Source organism: Camelina sativa, chromosome 3 (assembly GCF_000633955.1).
Source record: "Camelina sativa cultivar DH55 chromosome 3, Cs, whole genome shotgun sequence".
NCBI lineage: Eukaryota > Viridiplantae > Streptophyta > Magnoliopsida > Brassicales > Brassicaceae > Camelina > Camelina sativa.
The window spans coordinates 2,969,326-2,995,648 of record NC_025687.1 but is presented as its reverse complement, the minus strand read 5'-3'; the positions used below and the strand labels follow the sequence as shown (position 1 = coordinate 2,995,648).

General features: G+C 38.3%; 7 protein-coding genes and 2 pseudogenes across 7 annotated transcripts; 4 read left to right on the top strand and 5 right to left on the bottom strand.

Moving 5' to 3' along the window:
• Positions 3,440-6,850, top strand: LOC104765284 (cell division control protein 6 homolog B-like). Its single transcript, XM_010488973.2, has 16 exons — positions 3,440-3,770; positions 3,843-3,915; positions 4,011-4,234; positions 4,313-4,387; positions 4,465-4,574; positions 4,683-4,789; positions 4,892-4,951; positions 5,072-5,145; positions 5,266-5,316; positions 5,413-5,462; positions 5,640-5,721; positions 5,832-5,921; positions 6,046-6,108; positions 6,200-6,295; positions 6,449-6,538; positions 6,629-6,850. The coding sequence occupies exons 1-16, from the start codon at positions 3,561-3,563 to the stop codon at positions 6,659-6,661; spliced, it is 1,488 nt and encodes a 495-aa protein (XP_010487275.1). The 5' UTR covers positions 3,440-3,560; the 3' UTR covers positions 6,662-6,850.
• Positions 7,554-9,335, top strand: LOC104778597 (UDP-glycosyltransferase 71C3). The gene has a single exon (XM_010503049.2). It carries the CDS (start codon positions 7,803-7,805, stop codon positions 9,231-9,233), a length of 1,431 nt encoding a protein of 476 aa, XP_010501351.1. The 5' UTR covers positions 7,554-7,802; the 3' UTR covers positions 9,234-9,335.
• LOC104765267 (UDP-glycosyltransferase 71C4-like) lies at positions 9,233-11,520 on the bottom strand. Its single transcript, XM_010488956.2, has 2 exons — positions 9,905-11,520; positions 9,233-9,350 (listed from the first exon to the last, which is right to left on the bottom strand). The coding sequence occupies exon 1, from the start codon at positions 11,339-11,341 to the stop codon at positions 9,917-9,919; it is 1,425 nt and encodes a 474-aa protein (XP_010487258.1). The 5' UTR covers positions 11,342-11,520; the 3' UTR covers positions 9,233-9,350; positions 9,905-9,916.
• Positions 11,564-12,213, bottom strand: LOC109130211 (annotated as a pseudogene).
• Positions 12,627-13,276, bottom strand: LOC109130210 (annotated as a pseudogene).
• LOC104765258 (non-specific phospholipase C1-like) lies at positions 14,217-16,754 on the top strand. The gene is made up of 3 exons (XM_010488947.1): positions 14,217-15,507; positions 15,697-15,873; positions 16,203-16,754. Exons 1-3 carry the CDS (start codon positions 14,418-14,420, stop codon positions 16,526-16,528), a joined length of 1,593 nt encoding a protein of 530 aa, XP_010487249.1. The 5' UTR covers positions 14,217-14,417; the 3' UTR covers positions 16,529-16,754.
• Positions 18,035-20,490, top strand: LOC104765250 (O-glucosyltransferase rumi homolog). The gene is made up of 7 exons (XM_010488937.1): positions 18,035-18,243; positions 18,517-18,755; positions 18,846-19,196; positions 19,288-19,477; positions 19,555-19,619; positions 19,706-19,916; positions 20,001-20,490. The coding sequence occupies exons 1-7, from the start codon at positions 18,124-18,126 to the stop codon at positions 20,349-20,351; spliced, it is 1,527 nt and encodes a 508-aa protein (XP_010487239.1). The 5' UTR covers positions 18,035-18,123; the 3' UTR covers positions 20,352-20,490.
• LOC104765241 lies at positions 20,522-22,267 on the bottom strand. The gene is made up of 5 exons (XM_010488928.2): positions 22,060-22,267; positions 21,620-21,963; positions 21,260-21,346; positions 21,061-21,120; positions 20,522-20,953 (listed from the first exon to the last, which is right to left on the bottom strand). Exons 1-5 carry the CDS (start codon positions 22,160-22,162, stop codon positions 20,759-20,761), a joined length of 789 nt encoding a protein of 262 aa, XP_010487230.1. The 5' UTR covers positions 22,163-22,267; the 3' UTR covers positions 20,522-20,758.
• Positions 22,617-23,418, bottom strand: LOC104778596. The gene is made up of 3 exons (XM_010503048.2): positions 23,197-23,418; positions 22,837-22,923; positions 22,617-22,697 (listed from the first exon to the last, which is right to left on the bottom strand). Exons 1-3 carry the CDS (start codon positions 23,416-23,418, stop codon positions 22,617-22,619), a joined length of 390 nt encoding a protein of 129 aa, XP_010501350.1.

Here is a 26,323-nt window from a genome sequence, read left to right as displayed (position 1 = left end):
AGTCGGCTAGTCGTCTCTGGACCGGGTGGCCTGAAGTCGCGGACCCTACTTAATCTTATTAGGATATTCACAATCTCAATTAGACCCATGATTTTATTGTAATAGATAAAAGTAAAACTAATAGTATAATAAGCAAAGGTTGTTCTCAGAAAAAGGTATAAGCTAAGGTTTTCATATTTTTTTGAAAAAGATAACAATTTTAGAAAAGATGGGTACATATCCTATAAACAATTCATAGAACGAAATTTATAGCTGATGGGCAATTCGACAATCAAAAATGGAGTTATGAGAGACAACTGCAAGATTTAAAGGCTAAAAATGTCTAAAATATTGAGAAGGTAAATAAAACAAATAGAAAATGATAAAATGAACCATGTGATCTTAACAGTTGTTCATCGATTGCACTTTACATAATACGATGTCGGCACAAATGCTAGTTAAGTGTAGCATATTTGTTTTCTTCGTCTACTATAATTAGTCCTTTTGTTTTTGTCTTCAACATATTTATATATATGTACTTTGATATTTTGCAGAGCTATGTTAGTGTAGCTCTGTTTTGTTTTCCTCGTAGCTACCGTTTGTAAACATTTAAAGAGCATTGACGGACAACTTAACACGTAACCTAGGCTATCATTCATCAGGTTTTAGAAATTCGCCTCATCAGTCATCATCAGTCATCACAGATTCACAACATATACTTAAACTTGATATGGAATCACTAATCATTTGATCAACATATCTATATTTTGTTCTTTTCGATAATGTTTTTTTCAGGTCTCATATTTAGTTTAAATCGATTCTTCCAATTAATTGATGCGTATGAACTTGAAACTCTTCGAAAGAAATCAACCAATAAGAAATATGTAAAAGATTTACACCATACGAACTTAAAATAACGTACGTGTAACGTGCGTTATAAATCTGTATAGTGAACAAAGGAAATAAGTTTACGTAGTGGCTCTTGATAGGATGTTATGGCCAAATTATCTTAAAATGCTGAGAGAGAGATAGAGAGAGAGAGAGACTGGCTGAAGCAGCGACACGGCAAAGGCTACTCTCATCACTCTTATCTTCTTTCAACCTAAATTCTCTATTTATTTGACATTTTATGATATTCTATTTTTGGTGCATATTGTGATATAATATCAGCGGACTTTTTTTTTTTTTTCACTAAATAGTTTATATATTGATTGACCTGTTGGAGACCAAAGATAAAGACGGATCAACAACAATCATCCCAGCAAAAAACTGACTGAAGATTTAAACTATAAACTAGCCATATCCTCTTAAAAGAGATCTTGTAACCAAAAAGGATATCCGGTTGCTACATACGATTGACGCTGATACTCTTTTCTGACGTTTTTAGCTATAAGGTGAGCTCCAAGATTTGAGTTTCTGTCTTCCAACACCAGGTTCCAATCCAAAAAAATTTCCAAACTTTCTTCCAGCATATGGGACTAAAATTTAAGAAATGGCCATGCTTTTGGTTTAAATATAGCTTCAACGAAATCTTTGTCCTCTGAAGCAAAAATAACTTTGTTGTAGTTGAGACTTAGCATACTTTCAATGGTCCAAAGCGAGCGGACTTATTCAAAGCAGGATGCGAAACTTATAATATCAGCGGACTTGAATGGAATTTTTTTCTTTTTAAAAAAAAAAATGGAAAAAATTTATTCCCAAATAAAAGTTGACTAATAAAGAAGGTACACCAAAAAAAAAAAAAATCTTAGACCACTTTAAGTCTTTGTCCGATATCTTTATTTATCAAATTAATATCAAATAAACTTTAATAACAATATTTTGAAGCATTTATTTTTTAGGATTTGGATCTTAATTCCGACTCCCATTAAACCATTGAAAACATTGTGGCTGGAACATGGTGATTAAGAGGAAGACAACTCAGTTGCCAAATAAAGTATCATTAGCGGTAATGGAGGATAAATTTTGGTTAGGAGCAACAAGGCTGTGTTTAGGGTTAACGGAGCATAGTTGAGTTGTTTGTTCTCAGAGCGCACGAGGGAAAAGATATGTCTTATCTTGGCTTTAAATACAAAAATAGAAGAAGTTATCATCGTGATGTATACGTAGGTTAATTACTGACATATGAACTAAGTTAGTTTACCCTTTAATTAGGTTCATAACCATCAGTGAGATGAACCTGGACACAACCAATAATATAGCTTATATTAGATGAGTCCAAAAACGAAAGATTAGGACATTTATGCTGTCCACTAGCGGATTTTGAGTGGTGCTAATTTTGCTTGTGGGTTTAGGTTTATGATCGATTTCTCCAATTCACAAAAAGGTTCGAAAAGCTAGGTTTGTATAGATTTTGAATATTAGTTAGTTATAAAAAATTTAGATTTATTTTAGCTAAATGTGAATAATAAAAAGTTGGGCCTGTTTGACAAAAAAAAAAGTTTGGCCCATTTAATTTGCAGGTAACGTCCCGAAGAGCGCTTCAGACTTTAGTAAGCTTCTACAAAGAGTGCTGAAACAAAGAAAGATATTCCCATTCAATTACTCTCGAAATTCAGATGTTATCAATCAATACTTGTATATGACCAATTGACCACATCTTGTACAAGATTATAAAATAAATTCTCTTGAATATGCATATTTTGTTATACCTTTCCATTGATTTACTATTAATTTTACTCTTAGTTCAAGGTATTTGTAACTATGAAACTAATGCAAAGTCCTAAGTGATAATTTATGGTTGAAAAATATATAAATTTTAGAGTTTGTTTGTTTGTTTGGTCGGTATCTTCCACGGTTCCACGTAATATTATTTATTTATTTCTATTTTCAGGTAAATTTAGGTGTTATACGACATCCAGTGGGTGATCGGGACGTTGATTGTCTTTGTTCCAGCGAAGTTTCTCTCAACAGCTTTCTCGACGACGCCTCCAAACTTCTTTCCACCGCCGTTGCTTCTGCTGCTGTCTCCAACTTCTCCTGGTTCTTTATCCCCGCTATCCTCTTGTATGTCGGATTATATTACGTGTTATTACGTATTAAAAAGCATCTCCGTCAATGCATTCTTTTGTTTATTACTTTGTTTATTACGTAATAAACAAAAAGATGCTCTTTAACACGTAATACCAGATCTCCCGGACAACTTCTCCTGGTTCTTCATCCCAACTTCTCCTGCCGAGACTTGTTAAAGATACTCTCAGATCTAATTTTTGCTAAATGCCAAAATTTGATTGGTTGATTTTTAAAAAACAAATAAAATTTAGATTAAATAATATTATGTTATTAAAATATTATTTCACAACTTATTTTGAGGGGACGACTAATGGTCTCGGTTTTACGATATTCAAAATGCTCTACCACAAAGCGGCCCAATAAAAAAAGCCGCGAAAGTGGCGGTTCAAAACATAGGCGGGAGGTGAAAATGTCGCCGCCATTCACATTTTCCCGCTACTCTCAAAATTATCTCTATACTTGCTGTCGCTCTCTCGAACAAGTAGCATCGACCAAATTCGCCAGTGCAATTGGATCTATATTCTTCTGCTAATCTCGTTTTGAATTTTTCTTGAGTGACCCAACTAACAATGCCTACCATCGCCGGGCCGAGTTTGTCTTCTTACAAGCCCATAGTCGCCGCCGTAACGGGTGAATCCGCGATTCCTCGGAAGAGAAAGCTGAGATCTAATTCAGCGGCGGTGAATCTCCCGTCTGAGAATATGTCGATCACCACGCAGAAGAAATCGAAATCTCATCGTCCAAGTTCTGTTTCCAATTCCAGAATCCCAGAGAAGAAGGTAAACTGTTGTGATGATATACATGTGTTCGATTTCATCACCAGATCATTTTTCTGATTCGTAATTTTGCAGGAAGACGCTGATGAAAATTTGGCAAATCCAGTCAATTTGGGAGTTGAGAACTTATCTAACTGGAATCTTAGAGGTAGATAATAACATGATCCGTTTTCGTTTCTTCTTCTATAGTCGAATTAGTTCGTAAATGTTACTCATATGAGATTATTGTATGTCAATTTATAGATGAGGAGCAGAAGATGAGAGCTGTGAAGGAGGCACTGCACGTCTCTAAAGCACCGTCAACAATTGTTTGCCGTGATGATGAACAGAGACGGATTTTGGACTTTGTGAAAGGTTGCATCGATCAGCGTAAGGCTGGGAGTTTGTATATATGCGGTTGTCCTGGAACTGGAAAATCTCTGTCTATGGAGAAAGTAGTACAACAAGTTAGTGATTGGTCACAGCAGGTATGATTATTTTCTTAGTTTTAACGTTATCTTGTTTGTCATCGTCAGAAAGATTGAACATTGGTGAATTTTTATCAGGAAGGTTTGCCACAAGTGGATACATTGGCTGTGAATTGTACATCTTTGACAAAAACAACAGATATTTTCAGCAAGGTATAATAACTATATAGACCATTGAGTTCTTGATTTCAGTTCAATATTGATGCTTATAGGCTTTATTTTGTTGATAGATACTTGGTGAAAACGAGCCTGGTAATAAAGCTAATAGCTATTCTTCACCTCTACAGCATCTTCAGTTTCTGTTTTCTCAAAAGCAAGAATCGTCCAGCTCTAGAATGATGTACGCTTGTTTAATTGTTTTTCCCTTTTCTTGTGCTTTGATTATACATCAAAGATTTCTGAAGTAAAGAAAGAAGCAGTGTTATCCTTAGTTTATTCTCTTTTCCAGGTTAATAATTGCAGATGAGATGGATTACTTGATCACAAAAGACCGAGGAGTCTTGCATGATCTTTTTATGCTTACAACTTTGCCATTTTCGAGGTGTATACTTATAGGTACTGTCTTTTAGTGGGCTTAGCTATGATGCAATTCATATTTTTATTCACTTCCTCTGGTTATATGCAATTCTGAATCACTCTCTCGTTTTTGATCTCCAGGTGTAGCAAATGCAATAGACCTTGCAGATCGTTTCCTTCCAAAATTGAAGTCTCTTAATTGTGAGGATTTTTTTACCTTGTAATTATGCAACCTTCCGTGTGCACAGAAAGTCTCAACTTTGGAAACATAAGTGTTGAATATTTTAATCAACTGCTGTTTCTATTATTATTTTTGTGCAGGCAAACCGATGGTTATCACTTTCCGTGCTTATTCTAAAGATCAAATCCTTAGGATACTACAGGAAAGGCTTATGGTAATTCATTCTACCTGGTTGCATGCTAAGATGTCTTGTTTGAGACAGAATAATCTGTATACGAAGGATATTCTATATTGTGTCTATGTGTCTCACTTTATTCAACCTCTGTTCTAATAGGTTTTTCCATATGTTGCATTTCAATCTAAAGCCTTGGAGCTCTGTGCTAGAGTAAGAATTTATATCCTTCCTAGTATTATATTTTCTCTCAGTCTCATGAGTCAACATTGCTTTTCTCTAACCATCATTTTGTTTGTATTGTGCCAGAAAGTTGCTGCAGCATCAGGTGACATGAGAAAAGCTCTATGTGTCTGCAGGTGAGTTTAGCTCTGCAATTTTTGTCTCAGATTATGTCCTTATTTTGGGAAACATGAGTGGGATAGTGCCGTGGATTCATATTACGTAAATGTGTACACTCTAAAGGGCATACTCAGTTTCTTGACTTCTAAAAGGTTATCCAAAATCTTACCTTTGTCTTTGATTTTGATTTTCAGGAGTGCTCTAGAAATCTTAGAAATAGAAATAAATGGATCAACTGGACAAGAGTTACATGGTCCAACTTCAGATGATCCAGTGGTTAGTATTTGGATATTTTTGTATTATAAACTGATGATGTAATATGAAACCGTAGGAATCTGATATTAATATCTTTATAAATCTTGGTCTTATTGTCCTCAATCTTATAGGTAAGGATTGACCATATGGCTACTGCATTATCAAAGACGTTCAAATCTCCTGTAGTTGAAACTATTCAGTCTCTTCCTCAACATCAACAAGTAAGTCACATCCACCTAGAGTTCTTTGCATATAAAACAATGTCATAAAACTTCTATAGATAAGCAAGAGTGGATCTAAAGAGTCTAAGTGGACTCATCACATGTTTCTCTTGACAATTCACAGATCATAGTATGTTCTGCTGCAAAGGCTTTCCGGGGGAGCAAAAAGGATTCAACCGTTGGAGAGGTAAATCTTCTACCAACAAACGAACTTCATGAGTACAAACAAAACATTGTTCTGAATTACTCATCTTCCTTTCCACAACTTATCAATGCAGCTCAATAAGTTATACCTAGAAATCTGTAAATCTTGGATGATTTCTCCAGCTGGAATTACAGAGTTCTCTAACATGTGTACAGTGCTAAACGATCAGGTAACTAACTACACTCGCCGTCTTAAATAGTGTATGAGAAAGAAAAGCCTATCTTATAGCTCAGTTATGAACTGATTTGTTCAGACAAAGCAAGAAGAAAGAAAAACAATTTTAAAGACTTCCTCTAGAGTAATGTTGGCATTGTTGTTTCAGGGGATTTTAAAATTAGGCCAAGCTCGCGGAGATAAGGTAAAGAGAGTTAGCCTGAGGATAGACGAATCAGACATCACGTATGCTCTACAGGTAAACAGCTTTATATTTTGCTAGTCCTTATAACGAATAATAAAACTACTAGAGTCTAAGCGCCAATTTTTTTGTATATAAAATCAACAGGGAATACGATTTTTCCGCAACTGTCTGATGTGAGAAATACTTCATTCGTATAAAGATAAACATCTTGGACGAGCAATGGGGAATCAAGTTGTAAAACCATGATGGGTAGGATAAGATTACTATTAGGGTTTCTTTTTTCCTTTTTTGTTTTGACAACAGTTTTGTATTAGGGGTTTAGATATTAAATTTTATTTGGGGGAATAGAACATGGTTGTAATTTTAGTGTAGAGTGCTATACTATATAACCAATTTCTATTCACAATAGTTAAAACCATAGGATGACGAAGTTACAACCTTACAACACTATGGTTTGAATAAAAAAGGTTCAAAACAATGTCTTGTAGTAGAATTTTTTTTATCTACACGTAATCTGGAAAAAGTCGAAAGTAATTAAAAAGCAGTTTATGTAATGTAGGCATGTAGCCATTTCTTCATTTTGTAACCGTTTAAGAGAATGATCCACTGAATCATGGACGAAGACGTCTCAGCATACCTAATGTCATTAATGGATTTAATTTGACCAATTATGTGATGTGGCTAATTTTTTTTTTGACAATTTTGGGTGCTTTGTTGGATAGTGAAGTGAAGTGGGTTATACACCATTAGTTCTTAAGCAAACGTACGGTCTCTCCATAGAATACTACTCATTGTTATCGTCTGGGAGGGTGTGTGAGCTCTGAGGAGACTCTGAAACGGAGTTGGTATGTAGTGGGATTAGTTCTTTTCCCGGTAAAAGTGGACTTATCTCTTTGGTTATATCGTAGTCTTCATTAAACTGTTCTTGTAGTCTTCTTTATCTTTCTGTAACGTCATTGTTGTGATTCTCACCTAGGGTCCGATTTGTACATTCATCTATTTTTAGTCTACAACCCTCTCCTCGGAAATTTAAACCAGTCATTTTGCACAGAGAAACTCTCAACACATGTCGCTAAAGTCCTGAGTATAGCCTTGTAAAAGGTGTAGCGTCAACCCGTGAGTGTATATATAATAAATTAATAAGGCCAAAATGCATAATTATGGAACGGGTGCTCAAACGTGAATCGGTCCATGCGTATTATAGCTATCAACCATTGGTACCTTGTTTATTAAGTATATATTTGCTTCTAGTAGAGCCCATAAAGAATAGAATCAATAAACACTGAGGTAGAGAGATATAGAAGAGATTAGAAAAAAGATGAAAGCAGAAGCAGAGATCATCTTCGTTGCATATCCATCCCCTGGTCATCTTCTGGTCTCCATTGAATTCGCCAAGTCTCTCATCAAACGAGATGATCGCATTCACACCATCTCCATCATCCACTGGGCAATACCTCTCGCTCCTCAAGCCCACCTCTTTGCCAAATCTCTCGTTGCTTCACAGCCTCGAATCCGTCTTGTTGCCTTGCCTGATATCCAAAACCCTCCACCGTTGGAGCTCTTCTATAAAGCTTCCGAGGCTTATATTCTAGAGTTCACCAAGAAAACAGTTCCGTATGTCAAAGACGCTCTCTCCACTCTGGTCTCATCACGCAAGGAATCCGGTTCGGTTCGGGTCGTCGGTCTGGTTATCGACTTCTTCTGTGTCCCCTTGATCGAAGTGGCAAACAAGTTTAACCTTCCTTGTTACAATTTTCAAACGTCTAACGCTGGTTTTATGTGTATGATGAAGTACCTCCCTGAGAGGCATCGCATAATCTCTTCCAAGCTTGAATTAAGCTCCGGCGACGAAGAACATCCAATTCCTGGTTACGTCTGCCCCGTGCCGACGAAGGTTTTGCCTCCGGGCATGTTCGTGAGAGAGTCCTACGAGGCGTGGGTCGAAATGGCTGAGAAGTTCCCTGGAGCCAAGGGTATTTTGGTAAACTCCTTCTCTGGTCTTGAGAAAAACGCTTTTGATTACTTTGGTCGTCGTCCTGAGAATTATCCTCCGGTTTATCCGGTCGGACCGGTTCTTAGTTTAGAGGATCGCCCATCTCCAAATCTGGACTCGTCGGACCGGGACCGGGTCATGAGATGGCTCGTGGACCAGCCGGAGTCGTCAGTTGTGTACATCTGCTTCGGGAGCTTAGGAATCCACGGCAAACCGCAGATTGAGGAGATAGCTCGAGCCATAGAGCTCGCCGGCCATAGGTTTCTCTGGTCAGTCCGCACTAATCCGACGGAGAAAGCGAGTCCGTACGATCTGTTGCCGGAGGGGTTTTTAGATCGGACGGAGAGTAAAGGATTAGTGTGCGATTGGGCACCACAGGTGGAAGTGTTGGCTCACAAGGCCATCGGAGGGTTTGTGTCACACTGCGGTTGGAACTCGCTGCTCGAGAGCTTGTGGTTCGGAGTTCCGACCGCCACGTGGCCGATGAAAGCGGAGCAACAGCTAAACGCGTTCACTATGGTGAAGGAGCTAGGGTTAGCCGTGGAGCTGCGTTTGGATTACGTCTCTGCGTACGGAGAGATAGTGAAAGCTGAGGAGATCGCGGGAGCCATACGATCTCTGATGGACGGTGAGGATACGCTGAGGAAAAAAGTGAAGGAGATGTCGGAGTCGGCGAGGAAGGCTTTGATGGACGGTGGATCTTCGTTTGTCGCCGTTAAACGATTCCTTGACGAGTTGATCAGCGGTGATGCTTAGTTATTTCCATCTTTTGTAAACGTCGTCGTTGCGACATGGTCCATTGAGATCTTTAATAAAATGTTATGTTAAATCAAGTAAAGGGTCCTCCAATTTGATTAATCAATCCAAACCGACCTGAAATTGTACCAAACAAATTGATTCGAAACAGAAACCTCAGACTTAAAAACAAAAAATTGTTTATGATAAATCATAATCCAACATTCTATCACCAAAAAGAAAAAAAAAACTTATTTCACCAACACAAAAAAGTTTTATTATTTTTTGCCCCATTGATTGTGTTTAATTTTCTTGCTTGGTTAGTTTCCTATTATTTGTTCAAATACTTTTTATACAATTGGATATTGTAATTGCCAAGACGGCAAGAATTTGAAACCAACAATAAAGGTGTAATTTCAGTTACTAAATTCCTTAAACCAAAAAATTCAAATCGAAGCACACCCAAAACTATTAAGCATTTGTACTTGACGAGTAAGACGTTGTCTATGTCCGTGTCAACTTGAATATTCGATTAAAGTTAAAAGTACCATAAAAGATTGTCATAGTTTTTTCCTAATGGGGCACAATATTTTATTTTACATTTGAAAAAGTTGAAAATAAACGTGTACAGTTGATTTATGTTCTCCGAGTTCATTCTAGAGATAAAAAATAACAGAGCGTGTGTTACTCACCACACCCTTGCATTAGCACAAATCCTCGTCCAACAATTCTCCAATGAATCGAGCAGTCGCCAAAGTCGACGATCCTCCGTCCATCAACGCCTTCCTCGCCGCAACAGCCATCTCCTTCACCTTCTTCCTCTTCTCATCCCCACCGTCCATCAAAGATCGAACGGCTCTCGCAATCTCATCACAAGTAACCAAATCCCCACGACCCGACACGTAATCCATCCGTAAATCCACCGCCAGCCCGAGCTCCTTCACCAACGTGAAGGCGTTAAGCTGTTGCTCAGCGTACATTGGCCACGTGGCCACAGGAACGCCGAACCACAAGCTCTCAAGCGTGGAGTTCCAACCACAGTGAGACACGAATCCACCTATTGCTTTATGGGCCAACACTTCCACTTGAGGGGCCCAACCACATACCAAACCCTGGCCCGCTACTCGGCCCATGAACCCCTCCGGCAACACATCGTCACTCTCCACGGCGCCGCTTGTTCGAATAGACCATAGAAATCTGCATCCGACGAGTCCGAGCGCTCGAGCAATCTCCTTCACCTGAGGCTCATCAACGCTTCCCTTGCTCCCAAAGCATAGGAACACGACCGATGACTCTGGCTGATCATCAAGCCATCTCACTATCCGATCCCGATCTGCCGCTTCCTCGTTTGGACTCGCTCGATCCTTCAAGCTTAGAATCGGTCCGACCGGGTAAACCGGAGGGAACTTCTCCAGGTGAGAGAAGTACTCAAACGGGTGAGGCTCCAGCTCGGCGAATGAATTTACCAAAATACCCTTCGCATCGGCGAATCTCGGCGCTAGGTCGACGTAAGCCTCGTAAGCGTCTCGATTGAACAAACCAGGCGGCATGAATTTCGCGGGAACAGCGTTAACGAATCCGGGAACCGTCAGTTCCTCATCGCCGGAGCTCAAATCGAACTCAGATGCGATTTTCAGATGCCGATCTGGAAGATACTTCATCATCCCAAGGTATCTAGCGTTACAAGTGAGGTATATGTAAGAAGGGAGATTAAGCTCGTTGCCAACATCGTTAATCAACGAGTTGCAGAATAAATCTAGGATCAAACCGGCGACACGAACCGAATCTGAGCCTTGACGGATGATGCTAGAGACTGCGTCTTTAATGAGAGGGGTAGTTTTCTTGATGAGATTTACGATGTAAGCTTCGGGAGCTCTTTGGTAGAGATCGAATGGAGGAGGATCGTTGGGATAGGGGAGATCGTGGAGGCGGATTTTGGGCTGTGAAGCGATGAGAGATTTGGCGAAGACGGAGGCGTGAGGAGTAGATGGTGAAGACAAGTTGAGGATGGTGATGGTGTCGATCCGATGGTCGAGATTGATGAGACGCTTGGCGAATTCAATATGGACGAGAAGGTGACCTGTGGATGGAACTGGAATGAAGATCAGCTCTGTTTTCTTCTTCACCATCTCTCTCTCTCTTTTTCTTCTTCTTCGGGTTGAGAGAGTTGTTTGGTTCAAAAGAGAAAGTGAGTGAGAGAAAGCACACAACAAACGAGGAAGTGTTGTTATTGGTTAGTTGTTTGTGTGTGTGTCCAGTGTCCACTCTTTCCAATTGTGTCGTGCGAGTCTGTGACTGTGATACATCAGTTGTGTGTAATTGTAAAACAGTCCTTGTCAAAATAAATTTCTCTAAATTCCATCATCCGCCACGTAATCAAGCCTTATCTCCACGGCTAAGCCCAGCTCCTTCACAATCTCGAACGCGTTCAGCTGATTCTCCGCATACATCGGCCACGTGGCAATTAGTACACCGTACCATAGACTTTCTTGTACAGAATCCCACCCACAGTGAGACACAAATCCACTTGTTGCCTTATGAGCCAAGATATCAACTTGTGGAGCCCAACTACATACAATTCCACGGCCCATTGTTCGATCAACGAATCCTTCTGGAATCAGCTCACGAGGGTCGCCATCTCCTGCCATGTTCGTATCGTACGGATCGCCCAGATGAACCTAACCTCGACGAGCTGAAGCGCGTGAACAATCTCTGTGATCTGAGGTGCAGGGAAGACTCCCATGTTCCCAAAACACAAGAACAAAACCGACGAGTCCGGTTGCTCATCAAGCCAACTCATTATCTCTTCGTATTGGGCCGAAGCAAGACCCATATTTGTACGGCCTGTTAAGTTAAGAACCGGTCCAACAGGATACACGTGAGGGTAATCTCGCCCTCGAGAAAAATGTTCAGCAGCGTAAGGCTCGACCTCTATAAACGAATTGATTAAAATACCCTTGGCTTCATGCAATCGAACGTGAGGAGCGTATGGGAGATTCATGGAGAGGATTGTAATCATATAGATTCATGGAGAGGATTGTAATCATAAAGAGACATGGAGAGGATAGTAATCATGGAGATTCGATGGTCAAGAGTGAGCAGACGTTTTCCAAATTCGATGGTCGAGAGAAGGTGACCTGNACCTGTGGATGGAACTGGAATGAAGATCAGCTCTGTTTTCTTCTTCACCATCTCTCTCTCTCTTTTTCTTCTTCTTCGGGTTGAGAGAGTTGTTTGGTTCAAAAGAGAAAGTGAGTGAGAGAAAGCACACAACAAACGAGGAAGTGTTGTTATTGGTTAGTTGTTTGTGTGTGTGTCCAGTGTCCACTCTTTCCAATTGTGTCGTGCGAGTCTGTGACTGTGATACATCAGTTGTGTGTAATTGTAAAACAGTCCTTGTCAAAATAAATTTCTCTAAATTCCATCATCCGCCACGTAATCAAGCCTTATCTCCACGGCTAAGCCCAGCTCCTTCACAATCTCGAACGCGTTCAGCTGATTCTCCGCATACATCGGCCACGTGGCAATTAGTACACCGTACCATAGACTTTCTTGTACAGAATCCCACCCACAGTGAGACACAAATCCACTTGTTGCCTTATGAGCCAAGATATCAACTTGTGGAGCCCAACTACATACAATTCCACGGCCCATTGTTCGATCAACGAATCCTTCTGGAATCAGCTCACGAGGGTCGCCATCTCCTGCCATGTTCGTATCGTACGGATCGCCCAGATGAACCTAACCTCGACGAGCTGAAGCGCGTGAACAATCTCTGTGATCTGAGGTGCAGGGAAGACTCCCATGTTCCCAAAACACAAGAACAAAACCGACGAGTCCGGTTGCTCATCAAGCCAACTCATTATCTCTTCGTATTGGGCCGAAGCAAGACCCATATTTGTACGGCCTGTTAAGTTAAGAACCGGTCCAACAGGATACACGTGAGGGTAATCTCGCCCTCGAGAAAAATGTTCAGCAGCGTAAGGCTCGACCTCTATAAACGAATTGATTAAAATACCCTTGGCTTCATGCAATCGAACGTGAGGAGCGTATGGGAGATTCATGGAGAGGATTGTAATCATATAGATTCATGGAGAGGATTGTAATCATAAAGAGACATGGAGAGGATAGTAATCATGGAGATTCGATGGTCAAGAGTGAGCAGACGTTTTCCAAATTCGATGGTCGAGAGAAGGTGACCTGTCTCCGGTAGTGAGATGAATATTAGTTCTGCATGTCTTCATCTCTATACTTTTTTCTTTTAATGATTTGTCTGTTGAAGAAAATGAAAGACACTTGATAAAGGTATAAACAAACAAGAGATATATTAATATTTAAGTTTTTACTGTCAAACTTTTTGGCTCAAAAATAAAGTGTTTTCTTAATATACTGTTTTGGACCAAGAAATCCTTGTTGAGCATACAAAAGTGGAGCAGTTTAGTTAGTATTTGCTATCTTAGTTTACTCTGTTCTATAGACTATAGAACACTCTACTCAGATATGTGTATGATGCCATGCGCAATAGAGTCCAATGTGTTTGTTAGTAGTTGCAAACTTGCACCTATTACTTTGTGTTCTACGCATTCAGATAAATTCTTCGCTTTCTAACCATTTTTTAAAAAAAAGAGAGCAATTGGTAGATTAGTAAGAAGTCAAAGGTTAGCAACAATAATACTGCAAAAAATATATACTTTTTATTTAGGCACATATTCAAATAAACATGATGTCTTTAAACAGGCAAAATCATGTCAACACTCAAGGAATAAACTAAACATAATTACGATATATAGTTATTTATCAACGTTTGCAAATATTTACTGCAATTATATCGTTTAATCGCTTTAAAGTTTAAACAAAACACAAAAATTCTTTCTACCAAAAAAAAACAAAACAAAACAAAAAAATCTAAGTTGATATAACATCAATTTGCGTCTTTGACTTATGGGATTATCTAGAACCAAAGTCAAACCTACTTTTATGATATATTTTTTTTGTTTGAATAGGAAAGTTTAAATCAAAAGGGTACTTCTCTCGGCTTCTCATTGCTCTTAAATCTTTCTGCGGTGTCTCTATATCTCCATTGTTAATCTTCAAGTACTCTATATGCCTTTTTTCTCCTCTCTCGTAAACCCTAGCTAGCAATTCTACTCCGCCGAATCTTCGACAGTGCATCGCCCCTTTTTCCGGGTCTGGATCACCGGAAATATGGCTTCCCGACGAGTATCCGCCACTGTTATTCTCTTCTGCTACTTACTAATTTCGTCTCAATCTCTCGAATTCAATAAACCCCACAAGATCAGAGGACCAATCAAGACCATAGTCGTTGTAGTCATGGAGAATCGCTCCTTCGATCACATCCTCGGCTGGCTCAAATCGACCCGACCCGATATCGACGGATTAACCGGTCAAGAATCAAACCCACTCAACGTCTCCGATCCAAACTCCGAGAAGATCTTCGTCTCCAACGACGCCGTCTTCGTTGACATGGATCCGGGTCATTCCTTCCAAGCGATCCGAGAACAGATTTTCGGGTCTAACGATACATCGGGCGACCCGACTATGAACGGGTTCGCACAGCAATCGGAGAGTATGGAGCCCGGGATGGCTAAAAACGTCATGAGCGGATTCAAACCCGAGGTCTTACCTGTTTACTCCGAGTTGGCTAACGAGTTCGGTGTGTTCGATCGATGGTTCGCTTCTGTACCTACCTCGACACAGCCGAATCGGTTCTACGTTCACTCAGCTACTTCTCATGGCTGCTCAAGCAACGTCAAGAAAGATCTCGTTAAAGGGTTTCCTCAAAAAACCATCTTTGATTCGTTAGACGAGAACGGACTCAGTTTTGGGATCTATTACCAAAACATCCCTGCTACCTTCTTCTTCAAATCCCTTCGTAGGATTAAGCATCTGGTGAAGTTTCATAGCTACGCGCTTAAATTCAAGCTCCATGCCAAGCTAGGGAAGCTTCCTAACTATTCCGTTGTGGAGCAGAGGTACTTCGATGTCGATCTTTTTCCGGCTAACGATGATCACCCGTCGCATGATGTGGCGTTGGGTCAACGGTTTGTTAAGGAAGTCTATGAGACGTTACGGAGCAGTCCACAGTGGGAAGAGATGGCTTTGCTTATTACTTATGACGAGCACGGTGGGTTTTATGACCATGTTCCCACGCCTGTTAAAGGTGTGCCTAACCCTGATGGTATCATTGGACCTGACCCGTTTTACTTCGGGTTTGATCGTTTGGGCGTTCGGGTCCCTACCTTTCTCATTTCTCCCTGGATCGAGAAGGGCACTGGTATGTGATCTGTTAAACTCGTACCATTGTTGATTAAACCATTGCTCTTACAATTTTGAGGTTCTGCTTTGATGATTATATGTTTATATTGAGCTTGAGGGAATGCAAAGCTTTATATACATTTCTTAGCTCCCTGGACTAGTCTTTGTGATTTTGTTAAGACTAGTTTCGGATTCCTTTTCATTGCAGTGATACATGAACCTGATGGTCCAACACCAAATTCACAGTATGAGCATTCTTCTATACCCGCAACTGTCAAGAAACTCTTCAACCTAAAGTCGCACTTCCTCACTAAGAGAGATGCATGGGCTGGTACATTTGAGAAGTACTTCCGTATCCGAGATTCTCCTCGCCAAGATTGTCCAGGTCTGTTTCATTCTCTACCTATATTTCTCAGTCCATTATACCTGATCTTAGTTTTTGTTTCTCTGAAGCCTCACATTAAGTAATAACCAAAATAAGGTTGAAAGATACACCTTGTATGTTGATTGAGTATGATACTAGTTGAAAGATACGCCTTGTGTGTTGTTGATACAGGTGAGAACTATGAGTGATGAATTTAGTAGGTATATTAGTGTGTTAGGTCGTGTCAAAGAAATAAGAACTTGCTTCTGAATCCGAAACAAGAATATTGGAAAAATACTTATACATCAGATCGGTTTCATCAATTTTTGACCTTGATGACAATCCAACAGAGAAACTACCGGAAGTGACACAATTGCTGAGGCCACAGGGAGCGAGGGAAGACTCAAAGCTCTCAGAATTCCAGGTGGAGCTGATCCAACTCGCTTCCCAACTAGTTGGAGACCATCTTCTAAACTCATATCCAGACATTGGGAAGAACATGACTGTAAGTGAAGGCAACAAGTACGCAGAGGACGCTGTTGAGAAGTTTCTGGAAGCAGGGATGGCTGCACTGGAAGCAGGAGCAGACGAAAACACTATAGTCACTATGAGGCCGTCTCTAACGACCAGGACCAGTCCCAGTGAACGGACCAACAACTATATTGGAAGCTACTGAAATCTGTAATTAGTGAAATGGATCATATGTAAATGTATGTGGCCTTCTCATGAAATCACTTTACTTAGATGCATATATGGTGTGAAAAAAGTATATACTTAGCATGTAATGGATCAAAGAATATGGCCTCCATCTCCATATGTTTGGAAATTGGAATGAATGGAGGCTTCTTGTGATACTAATATGTATCCTTATGCAAAAATAGATAAAAGAACCATTAGACCTAGGTTTTCGAAACCAAGATATATTACAAATGTAAATGTAATAATTATATTCAGAGACAAAAACTATGCTTCTAAGCTAAGATAAATAGAAATATAAACAAGAAACTTATATAAATATATTAGATATCTGTCTTAATCCCTTAATACTCAAATCTCGTTCATAATCATTGTGTTCCAAACGATGTAATCATCAGTAAACATCAGGTAAAGGCATGCGGATTCCACTACTGCGTCGGTGCATCCGTGGATCTTCTTAACCAACTCCAAGCTAAGAGCTGCCATTTTTTAGTTTAAGCACAATATAAAAACGAAGAAATAAAGAGAAAAAAAAAAAGTACATGAAACGAAGAAGGATGGATCTCTTTTGGCTTGTTATGTTTTGCATCGAACACATGTGTTAACTTTTTATATACAAGGAAGACGTAATGGCCAAATTAAAGACACTTTGATAGTTTGATGGGTAAGAAGACAAGACACCATAAAGTTAACTTCCATCATGTAATTTGTGTTCCAACATTACATGAGACATGTCTTTACAGAGCTAAATCACATACATACCAAACACCAAATATAATCCCATTACATAGCATAGCATCATGTAATTGTGTTTCTTTTACATACCACGAGCTCCCTCTGCTTTCACTTTTTCACCAATTACAAAAGTCTACTCTTTCCTAATCTCGCCAAACTTGATAAATGAGGGACAAGGCCATGTGGGTGAACTTTTAGTTAATAAATATTACCGATAAATAATGAGAGTTAATTTTTAATGGCATTTATAGTTTTTGCCATTTCACCTTAAATTTTTTAGATTTGTCATTTTGAAGATTTTAAAACTCAATTTAATACATTATGTTTGGGTTTTATTGGCTCCATTTTTTTTTAGGATTCAGTATTTGATATGCAATATGTATTTTAACAAAAAAAAAAAATGGCAAATCTATAAAATTTAAGTGAAAATGACACATTCATAAGATTTGAGTGAAGAAATGGCAAAATGCATAAGAATCTCTGAATAATAATAGATTCTTCTGTTAAAATAAATAAAAATAAATAGTAGATCCTTTTCTTCTACTTTTTTTTTTTGTAATTATGTCAAAGATTAAAAAGAAAAACAAAGAAAAATAAATTGGTAAAATTAAAATAGAAACAAACTTGATTGTAATTTGAAAAGAGAAAAGTGAACCTCCGCGTCGAGCGGCGCACTGTATATATTATCCCACTAAATCCGGAGAATATTTATTTTTCTTCGAGAGGCCATTAAAATCACACACAAAAAAAAAACTAAAAAAATGGAAGAAAAGTAGAAGAAAAAAAGTTGTGCAGAAGGAAGAAGAAAACAAAGAAAAAGAAGAGAAGAGAAAAAAAAAAATGGGTCTTCGTCTCCGTCTTCGTCTTCCTCACAAAAGCTCTCATCGTACACCTTCATATCTCCTTCTATGTGTTCTTGCTCTCTCCTTCTTCTCTTTCACCGCTCTTCTTCTCTACAAGGTCTCTTTTTCCATTCAGTAATTTGATATTAAAAACTCTGCAATTTACTTTCCTCATTTACCTATTTTGGATCTGACAGAATCATACATTGATACTGTAAAATTTATGTTAGTAATTGTTTTCTCCGTGATTGATGGATCCAATCATAAATATTACTAGCTTTTATTTATTGCTTCTCTGTGATCGTAAGAACAAACCACACGTGACTGCTTTTTATTTACTTTTAAAGGATTGTTATTTGTCTTCTTCTCACTGGGTAATTTTGTCGAACAGGTTGATGACTTTGTAGCTCAGACGAAAACTCTAGCCGGACATAACTTGGAACCGACACCGTGGCACATTTTTCCACGCAAATCTTTCAACGAAGCTACCAAACATTCACAGGCTTACCGAATCCTCCAATGCTCCTACTTCTCATGTCCGTACAACGCCGTCGTTCAACCAAAGAGTCTCCTGCCGGATTCCGGGTCGGGTCGTCCAGCCCATCAACCGCAATGCCCAGACTTCTTCAGGTTAGAGTCTGAAACTGAACCAATTTCATTGCTAAGCAGAATAAGAATCAAAGCTTTTGGTTGATTATCATTGATTTGGTGAAAAGCCAGGTGGATTCACCGGGACTTAGAGCCATGGGCAAAGACTGGGGTGACTAAAGAGCACGTGAAGAGGGCTAAAGCAAACGCTGCGTTTCGAGTGTTGATACTATCGGGAAAGCTATACGTTGATCTTTACTACGCGTGTGTGCAGAGCAGAATGATGTTCACCATCTGGGGGATTCTTCAACTGCTCAACAAGTATCCTGGGATGGTTCCTGACGTTGACATGATGTTTGATTGCATGGACAAACCCATCATCAACCGGACCGAGCACCAGTCCTTTCCAGTTCCGCTTTTTCGATATTGCACCAATGAAGCTCATTTGGACATTCCTTTTCCGGATTGGTCCTTCTGGGGTTGGTATACATATTATAATCTCTTTTCCATTATTTAGACCCATAAGTTGTTACTCTACTCGGGCTTTTGCCTGATTCCGAGTGTTGTGATGAAGGTCGGAGACAAATCTCAGGCCGTGGGAAGAAGAGTTTGGGGATATAAAGCAAGGGTCTAGAAGACGTAGCTGGGAAAGCAAGCAACCTAGAGCTTACTGGAAAGGCAATCCCGATGTTGTATCGCCTGTAAGATTGGATCTCATGAAATGCAACCATTCAAGGTTATGGGGAGCACAGATTATGCGCCAGGTTCGCTTTTGCTTACAGACCTAATAGAATAGTTTAACCTGGATGGGAGTCATGCTGATTGTGTTTTAAAAATACAGGACTGGGCAGAAGAAGCAAAAGGTGGTTTTGAACAATCTAAGCTCTCCAACCAATGCAATCACCGGTATGTCCTAAGAGCAACCCCCTCAAGTTATGCATTTGTATATGACAAAGATCTAATATGGTTGGAATTCATTGTATCACTATTAGGTACAAAATATATGCAGAGGGTTACGCTTGGTCCGTTTCCCTAAAGTATATCCTATCATGTGGTTCCATGACACTCATAATCTCACCTGAGTATGAAGATTTCTTCAGCAGAGGCCTCCTTCCCAAGGAAAACTACTGGCCTGTCTCTCCCACTGATCTGTGTCGGTCCATCAAATATGCTGTTGATTGGGGCAATGCCAACCCCTCTGATGTAATAATATATTCCACAATTTTCGTCGAAATATCAATATTAGCAGATACGCATTCAAGTTCCTAAGGTGTTTCCTTTTTACAGGCTGAAAAAATAGGAAAAAGAGGACAAGAATATATGGAAAGCATTAGCATGAATCGGATTTACGACTACATGTTTCATCTCATCAGCGAGTACTCAAAACTTCAGAAATTCAAACCAGAGAAGCCGGCTTCCGCTAATGAAGTCTGTGCAGGATCATTGCTTTGCTTTGCAGAACAAAAAGAGAGGGAACTACTCGAAAGATCCAGAGTCGTAGCACCTTCTCTGGATCAACCATGTAAACTTCCAGATGCAGATAGGAATAGGCTTGAGAGGTTGATCCAACAGAAGAAGAAAACAATTGAAAATGTTAGATACATGGAGATGACCAGAACAGAGAGGGGTTCCAGATGAGTTGTCTTTTCTGGAACATAAATTTTTGGGTGTATCCTTTCTTTCTTTTGACATAAGTGTGTGTTTATCAGCTGTAGAACGAGATGATAATTGATTACGACTTGATTTATAGAATAAAGAAACCGCAATCTTACAGTTACACGGTGTGATGCTTGAATTGGACACACGGATAAACAATCAGTCTGACTCAAATCTTCAAAAGTAACAAACTAGAGGCATAAGATACAAATCCTAATCCTTTAGTATGGGGAGGAGAACAATGTGAAAACTGAAGAGTAGCTATTACACTCGCCCTGAAATCAGCATGCAGCCAATCACGTATTCTCAACATGGTAACAACGGATTTATTCCATATATTGACCAAAACCACGGAAATGAAAACTGACCCAAAACACAATCCTTGGGATTCAAGCATTTCCCTCATCAAACTCATCATCATCATCATAAGGCGCTTCATACTCGAAATCTTGGTCTCTGTTCTCCATGGTTTTCCCAAACTGAAATGCCTTGGTACCCATTGTGGTGAAAGGCATCAGCCCAAACGCACGGGCTGTTTTGATCTCTCTAGCAATCTTCCTTTGTGCCTTTGCGCTAATGCCAGTCTGTGAAAGATATCAACATAAAGAGGATTTCATCATGTGAACTAGCAAAACGTCCTTACGTATCGTATAAACCAAGCTAGACTAAATCAAGAAACATCCAATTTGACCTGCTTCCTCTTAATGATGATCCCAGCTTCGGTGATGAAATTTGCCAGAAACTTAACGTTCTGTCCAACAAAACACATTTCATAGGAGTGAGCACACAAAGGAATAACAGAAACTATCTTTCATTTACCCATCCCAGCAAAACCCCTAAAAATCACAAAACACGTGCTGCTACACTACTTGTGAAACAATTACACTCACCCTGAAATCAGCATTCTTCAGAACTTCCGCAGTAGTAACCTCAGACTTGTTATTATTCTGTCTAGGATTTTGCAACTGCTTTTGCATCTGCCATAAAACAAAAGAACATATGCTTAGTGTAAGTCTCAAGATCAACAAGCAAACAAGAAACGATTAAGGAAACATTTAGACTCGTACCACCTCAGTAAACCCACTGTAAAATAGAATAGAACTATCATACTCTTGAGACTCGATTGCCAATTTACAGTACAAATGCAGCACTAGACAACAAAACAAATTTGATACGATTGCTATAAAATTGATTCAGTAACACATTTGAAATCAAGTATCAATTAAGCAAGAGTTGCAAAGAAACCATACCCTAGGGAAGTTATTAGCGCCTCTATAGTTGAAATCGGGCCTAAACGAGTACTCCTTCAAGCCATCGGCTTCGTCCACATTGTATAACAGTGCAGCTTCTTTCAATTTCCCATCAACGCCATCAGATGAAGGATCGAAGTTCTCGTCTCTGTTCATAGAACCACCAGAGGAGTATCTCGAGCCGCCGCCTGATCTATTGTAGCCACTGAAATCGCGCTTATCTCTCTCCGCCTTACCGAGATGCTGGAAGAAACCACTGCTTTTCTCATCGTTGCCAGTGTTATCACCAAACATCGATTCGAAATTGTCCGGCGAGTCAAAAGAAGATCGATTATGTCTTGGATCTGCTCAAGTTCGATTTGATTCGATTCCGTGGTTATTTCTGATTACAATCTGAGAATGTGACGGAAAAAAAAAAAAAACGTAGAAATGGTGCTTACCTTCGTTAGCGTTGGTCGAGAGGCTTCTAGACACGGTGGGACGAAATGGTCGAAGGAGAGTTACATCGTTAACGGAACGAATAGCGAAACGGGCGAGTCTCATTTTCCCAAACTTAGGGTTTTTCGAATTTTTCCGATCTGAGGTTTTGGCTGAGGACAGAGGAGGAGGAGAGTCACTGACACGAAGATGACGGAAGAGAGAGTACAGTTGCAGTAAAACAAATAATGGGCTGATGTAAGGCCTCTTGGTTTTTTAATTTTATTGTCTAAGGCCCATTGGTTGCTTTTTTGGTTAGGGTGCTTTAAAAAAACAAATAATGGTCTGATGTAAGGCCAAGGCTACCAAAAAAGCACAACAGAGGTCAGTTGCCATTTGTAACTTGCCCATGTTGCTCTCGGCAAAGTCGACAATAATGTACTACACAGTACACAGTATTGGGAAATAATTGCAATAAAGTTTGGTTTGCTTCATCGTTAGGCACNTCAACATAAAGAGGATTTCATCATGTGAACTAGCAAAACGTCCTTACGTATCGTATAAACCAAGCTAGACTAAATCAAGAAACATCCAATTTGACCTGCTTCCTCTTAATGATGATCCCAGCTTCGGTGATGAAATTTGCCAGAAACTTAACGTTCTGTCCAACAAAACACATTTCATAGGAGTGAGCACACAAAGGAATAACAGAAACTATCTTTCATTTACCCATCCCAGCAAAACCCCTAAAAATCACAAAACACGTGCTGCTACACTACTTGTGAAACAATTACACTCACCCTGAAATCAGCATTCTTCAGAACTTCCGCAGTAGTAACCTCAGACTTGTTATTATTCTGTCTAGGATTTTGCAACTGCTTTTGCATCTGCCATAAAACAAAAGAACATATGCTTAGTGTAAGTCTCAAGATCAACAAGCAAACAAGAAACGATTAAGGAAACATTTAGACTCGTACCACCTCAGTAAACCCACTGTAAAATAGAATAGAACTATCATACTCTTGAGACTCGATTGCCAATTTACAGTACAAATGCAGCACTAGACAACAAAACAAATTTGATACGATTGCTATAAAATTGATTCAGTAACACATTTGAAATCAAGTATCAATTAAGCAAGAGTTGCAAAGAAACCATACCCTAGGGAAGTTATTAGCGCCTCTATAGTTGAAATCGGGCCTAAACGAGTACTCCTTCAAGCCATCGGCTTCGTCCACATTGTATAACAGTGCAGCTTCTTTCAATTTCCCATCAACGCCATCAGATGAAGGATCGAAGTTCTCGTCTCTGTTCATAGAACCACCAGAGGAGTATCTCGAGCCGCCGCCTGATCTATTGTAGCCACTGNCATTTATAATCATGTTACAAAAGAAATTAAAGTGGATATCGCTATCTCAATTATTTATTTATTTAACGTAAAACATAATGACGGAACCGTGTCTCCACCACATATTTTAGACTCTTAAAACTTGGTAATAAAAATGAATATTCGTAACTAATCATCAATTCATCTTTAATTTGGTTATGTACTAGTATGACAGATTTTTTTACTCACAACAAACAAACAAAGCAAATGTAACAGTAGAATTTGCAAGTGTTATTATTAACGACAACCAAACCAAAAACTTACCATTCCACACAAAAAAAAAGTTAAAACAGTCAAACAAAACTAATGAACCGGATCATACGTTGATATTTGATTTAGGCATATGATTTAAAATTATGTTTTTATAGATATATAAATAAAGTGAATCAGAAGAAGTATAAGAACACAAACAAAAAAAAAACACAATCACTCAAAAAGCTATGATATGACACAAAAGTCACATCAAAGATGCATGTGATTAAGCTAATGACCAACAGGTGCCAGTGAACCACACGAATTAGATAAACAATAAATTACATATATTAGAAAAAGGATTACGTTTAGAAAAAGGTTTTGATTCGACTAATTATTATATGAAAGTAGTTAACGTTTGTGACAATTTTGTTTTTCCATTATAAAACCAAAGAAAAACAAAAGAAAGAAAGGTGGAGAAGTCAATTCAAAGACCTTTTGCTTGATGAGAACTGAGAAAGGGTGAGTCGAGGATTGGTGCCGTGGTGTTTGCGAGAGTTTGATGTCCCGTCTACCTTACTACGCTCTCTCTCCATGGTGCTTCGCAATAATGTTTCTGAACACGTGTCCTAAACCTAATGGATGTTATAAACAACGTCATCCACTTATAAAGTGCCGCACTGTTTAAAAGGGAACCGCGAAGTACCCCAGATCGAATAGCGACCGTTGATTGCCACGCGAGTCACAGATGTCATTAGCTTCACCTTTGGCATTAATAGATTTTACTGTGTACTCGATACAGGGGATCAACTGGAATAATATGGGATTAATTAATTTTATGCGACTACTAATATATGCATTCTATTGTCTCTCTTAACTATAACAACGGTCTTAGGGTTTGATCGATCATTTAAGATGCCGCATCTATGATCGATCTCCTCAACTATTTGAATTGAACTAATGTGTCACCGTCAATCAAGACTTGGGGCAGCAACCATGGAGCCAACTTTAAAGAATTGTTAAATTTTCAAAAGATGCCTCTGCGATCGGGAATAAAAGATGTGTGACATTTGTCAAAGTAATGTGAAATAATAGATAAATAAATAAATCTTTTTATTGGATGATAAATGACAAATGACAATGACGCAAAAAAAAAAAAAGTAGTAGTATTAAAAGGTGGTGTTTGGGACTCTAATCACTAATGCTTTTCCTTTTTTTTTTTCTTATGACATTCATCTAATCTTTTACTCTTCTCTTTCACAATCTTTGTGAAAGATTAATGTTTAGACATATTTTAAGAAAATAATGATTACTGAGTTTAAATATATTTTTTTCTTTGATTAAAGAGATATTATTTAATTTTAAACCAATAATAATTTAAAAATTTAAATATTTTCAATTATTACTTCTTAAAATTTACAAAACATTAATATTTATGAGACAAAAAAATATCTCAAAACATCAATTTTTATGAAATAGAAGAAATAGTAATTTTAGGTTTCTATCTTATATGGTGTCATGCCAATTAACATGAAAGGAGTCCACATCTCTCTACTTTTTGTTTCCATACGTATCTTCTCTATCTTTTCTTTTTTTTTGGATAAAATATTTTATCTGGTTCATAAAGTGTAAAATAACAATATTTGGTTTTATGATCCAATGAGAAAATTGGGATTAACAAAGAAAAGTCAACTTAAATTATACGATCGATGGAGAAAATAAAAAAAAAGGTATTGCGTGGTTGTAGACAATGACTTCAACTTTATACTCGTTCTGTCTCACAAAAATTGATATTTTGAGATATTTTTTTGTTTCACAAAAATTGATGTTTTGTAAACTTCAAAAAATAATAATTAAAAATATTTAAAATTTTGAATTGTTATTGGTTTAAAATTAAATAATATCTCGTTAGTTAAAGAAAAAATATATTTAAACTCAAAAATCATTATTTTCTTAAAATATGTAAAAGTTTCTAAACATCAATCTTTTAAGAGATATAGGAAATATTATTTTTTAAACAAAATTTGGGAAACAAAGAGATCTAATGTCGAATCTTGTAAGTGGTGAAAAAAGCAGTGAATCAATTTGATTGGAGAGAAACAAAAGAAGAAGGAAACAAATGGCACCACTATTTTCTCATGTCGGTAAAACTTAACATTATTGAAGAAAGGTTTTGTAATCTCGAATTTAATGGTTAAATAAACAACTCTTTCAACATGCTAAACAAAAAATCTATGAAACAAAAAAAATTAAAAGTTTCAGAATAATTGAAGAGAGAATCAGAAATGTAGTGAAGTGGAGGGGAAAAAGGCTGAGAGAGAGAGAGATTCTACGAGCACCACATAATATTCGTTTCACCATCGTATTATTAAGAAAAACGAGTGAAAGAATAAAAAGTTAAAACAATACAAAAAAATTAAAAAAAATCAGACAATAATATATTGGAGGGGGTCCTACGAGCTAAGATACCACCAAAACAACGACTCCTGCATTTAGTCTGTACAATATCCAAGCGTAAAGATTTTTAGATATCATTTGAACCAAACCAAATTAAATATATATAACTTTTTAGCTAAAGAGACTAATGACAAAGTTTTTGATTAAACTTTTCTGATAAAAATCATTTCCAGAATTTTCACGCCTTGTTTTTTTTTCCATTTTTTTTTTTTTCTGAATTTTTCTTGTTTTTTTTTTTTTTTTTTTTTTTT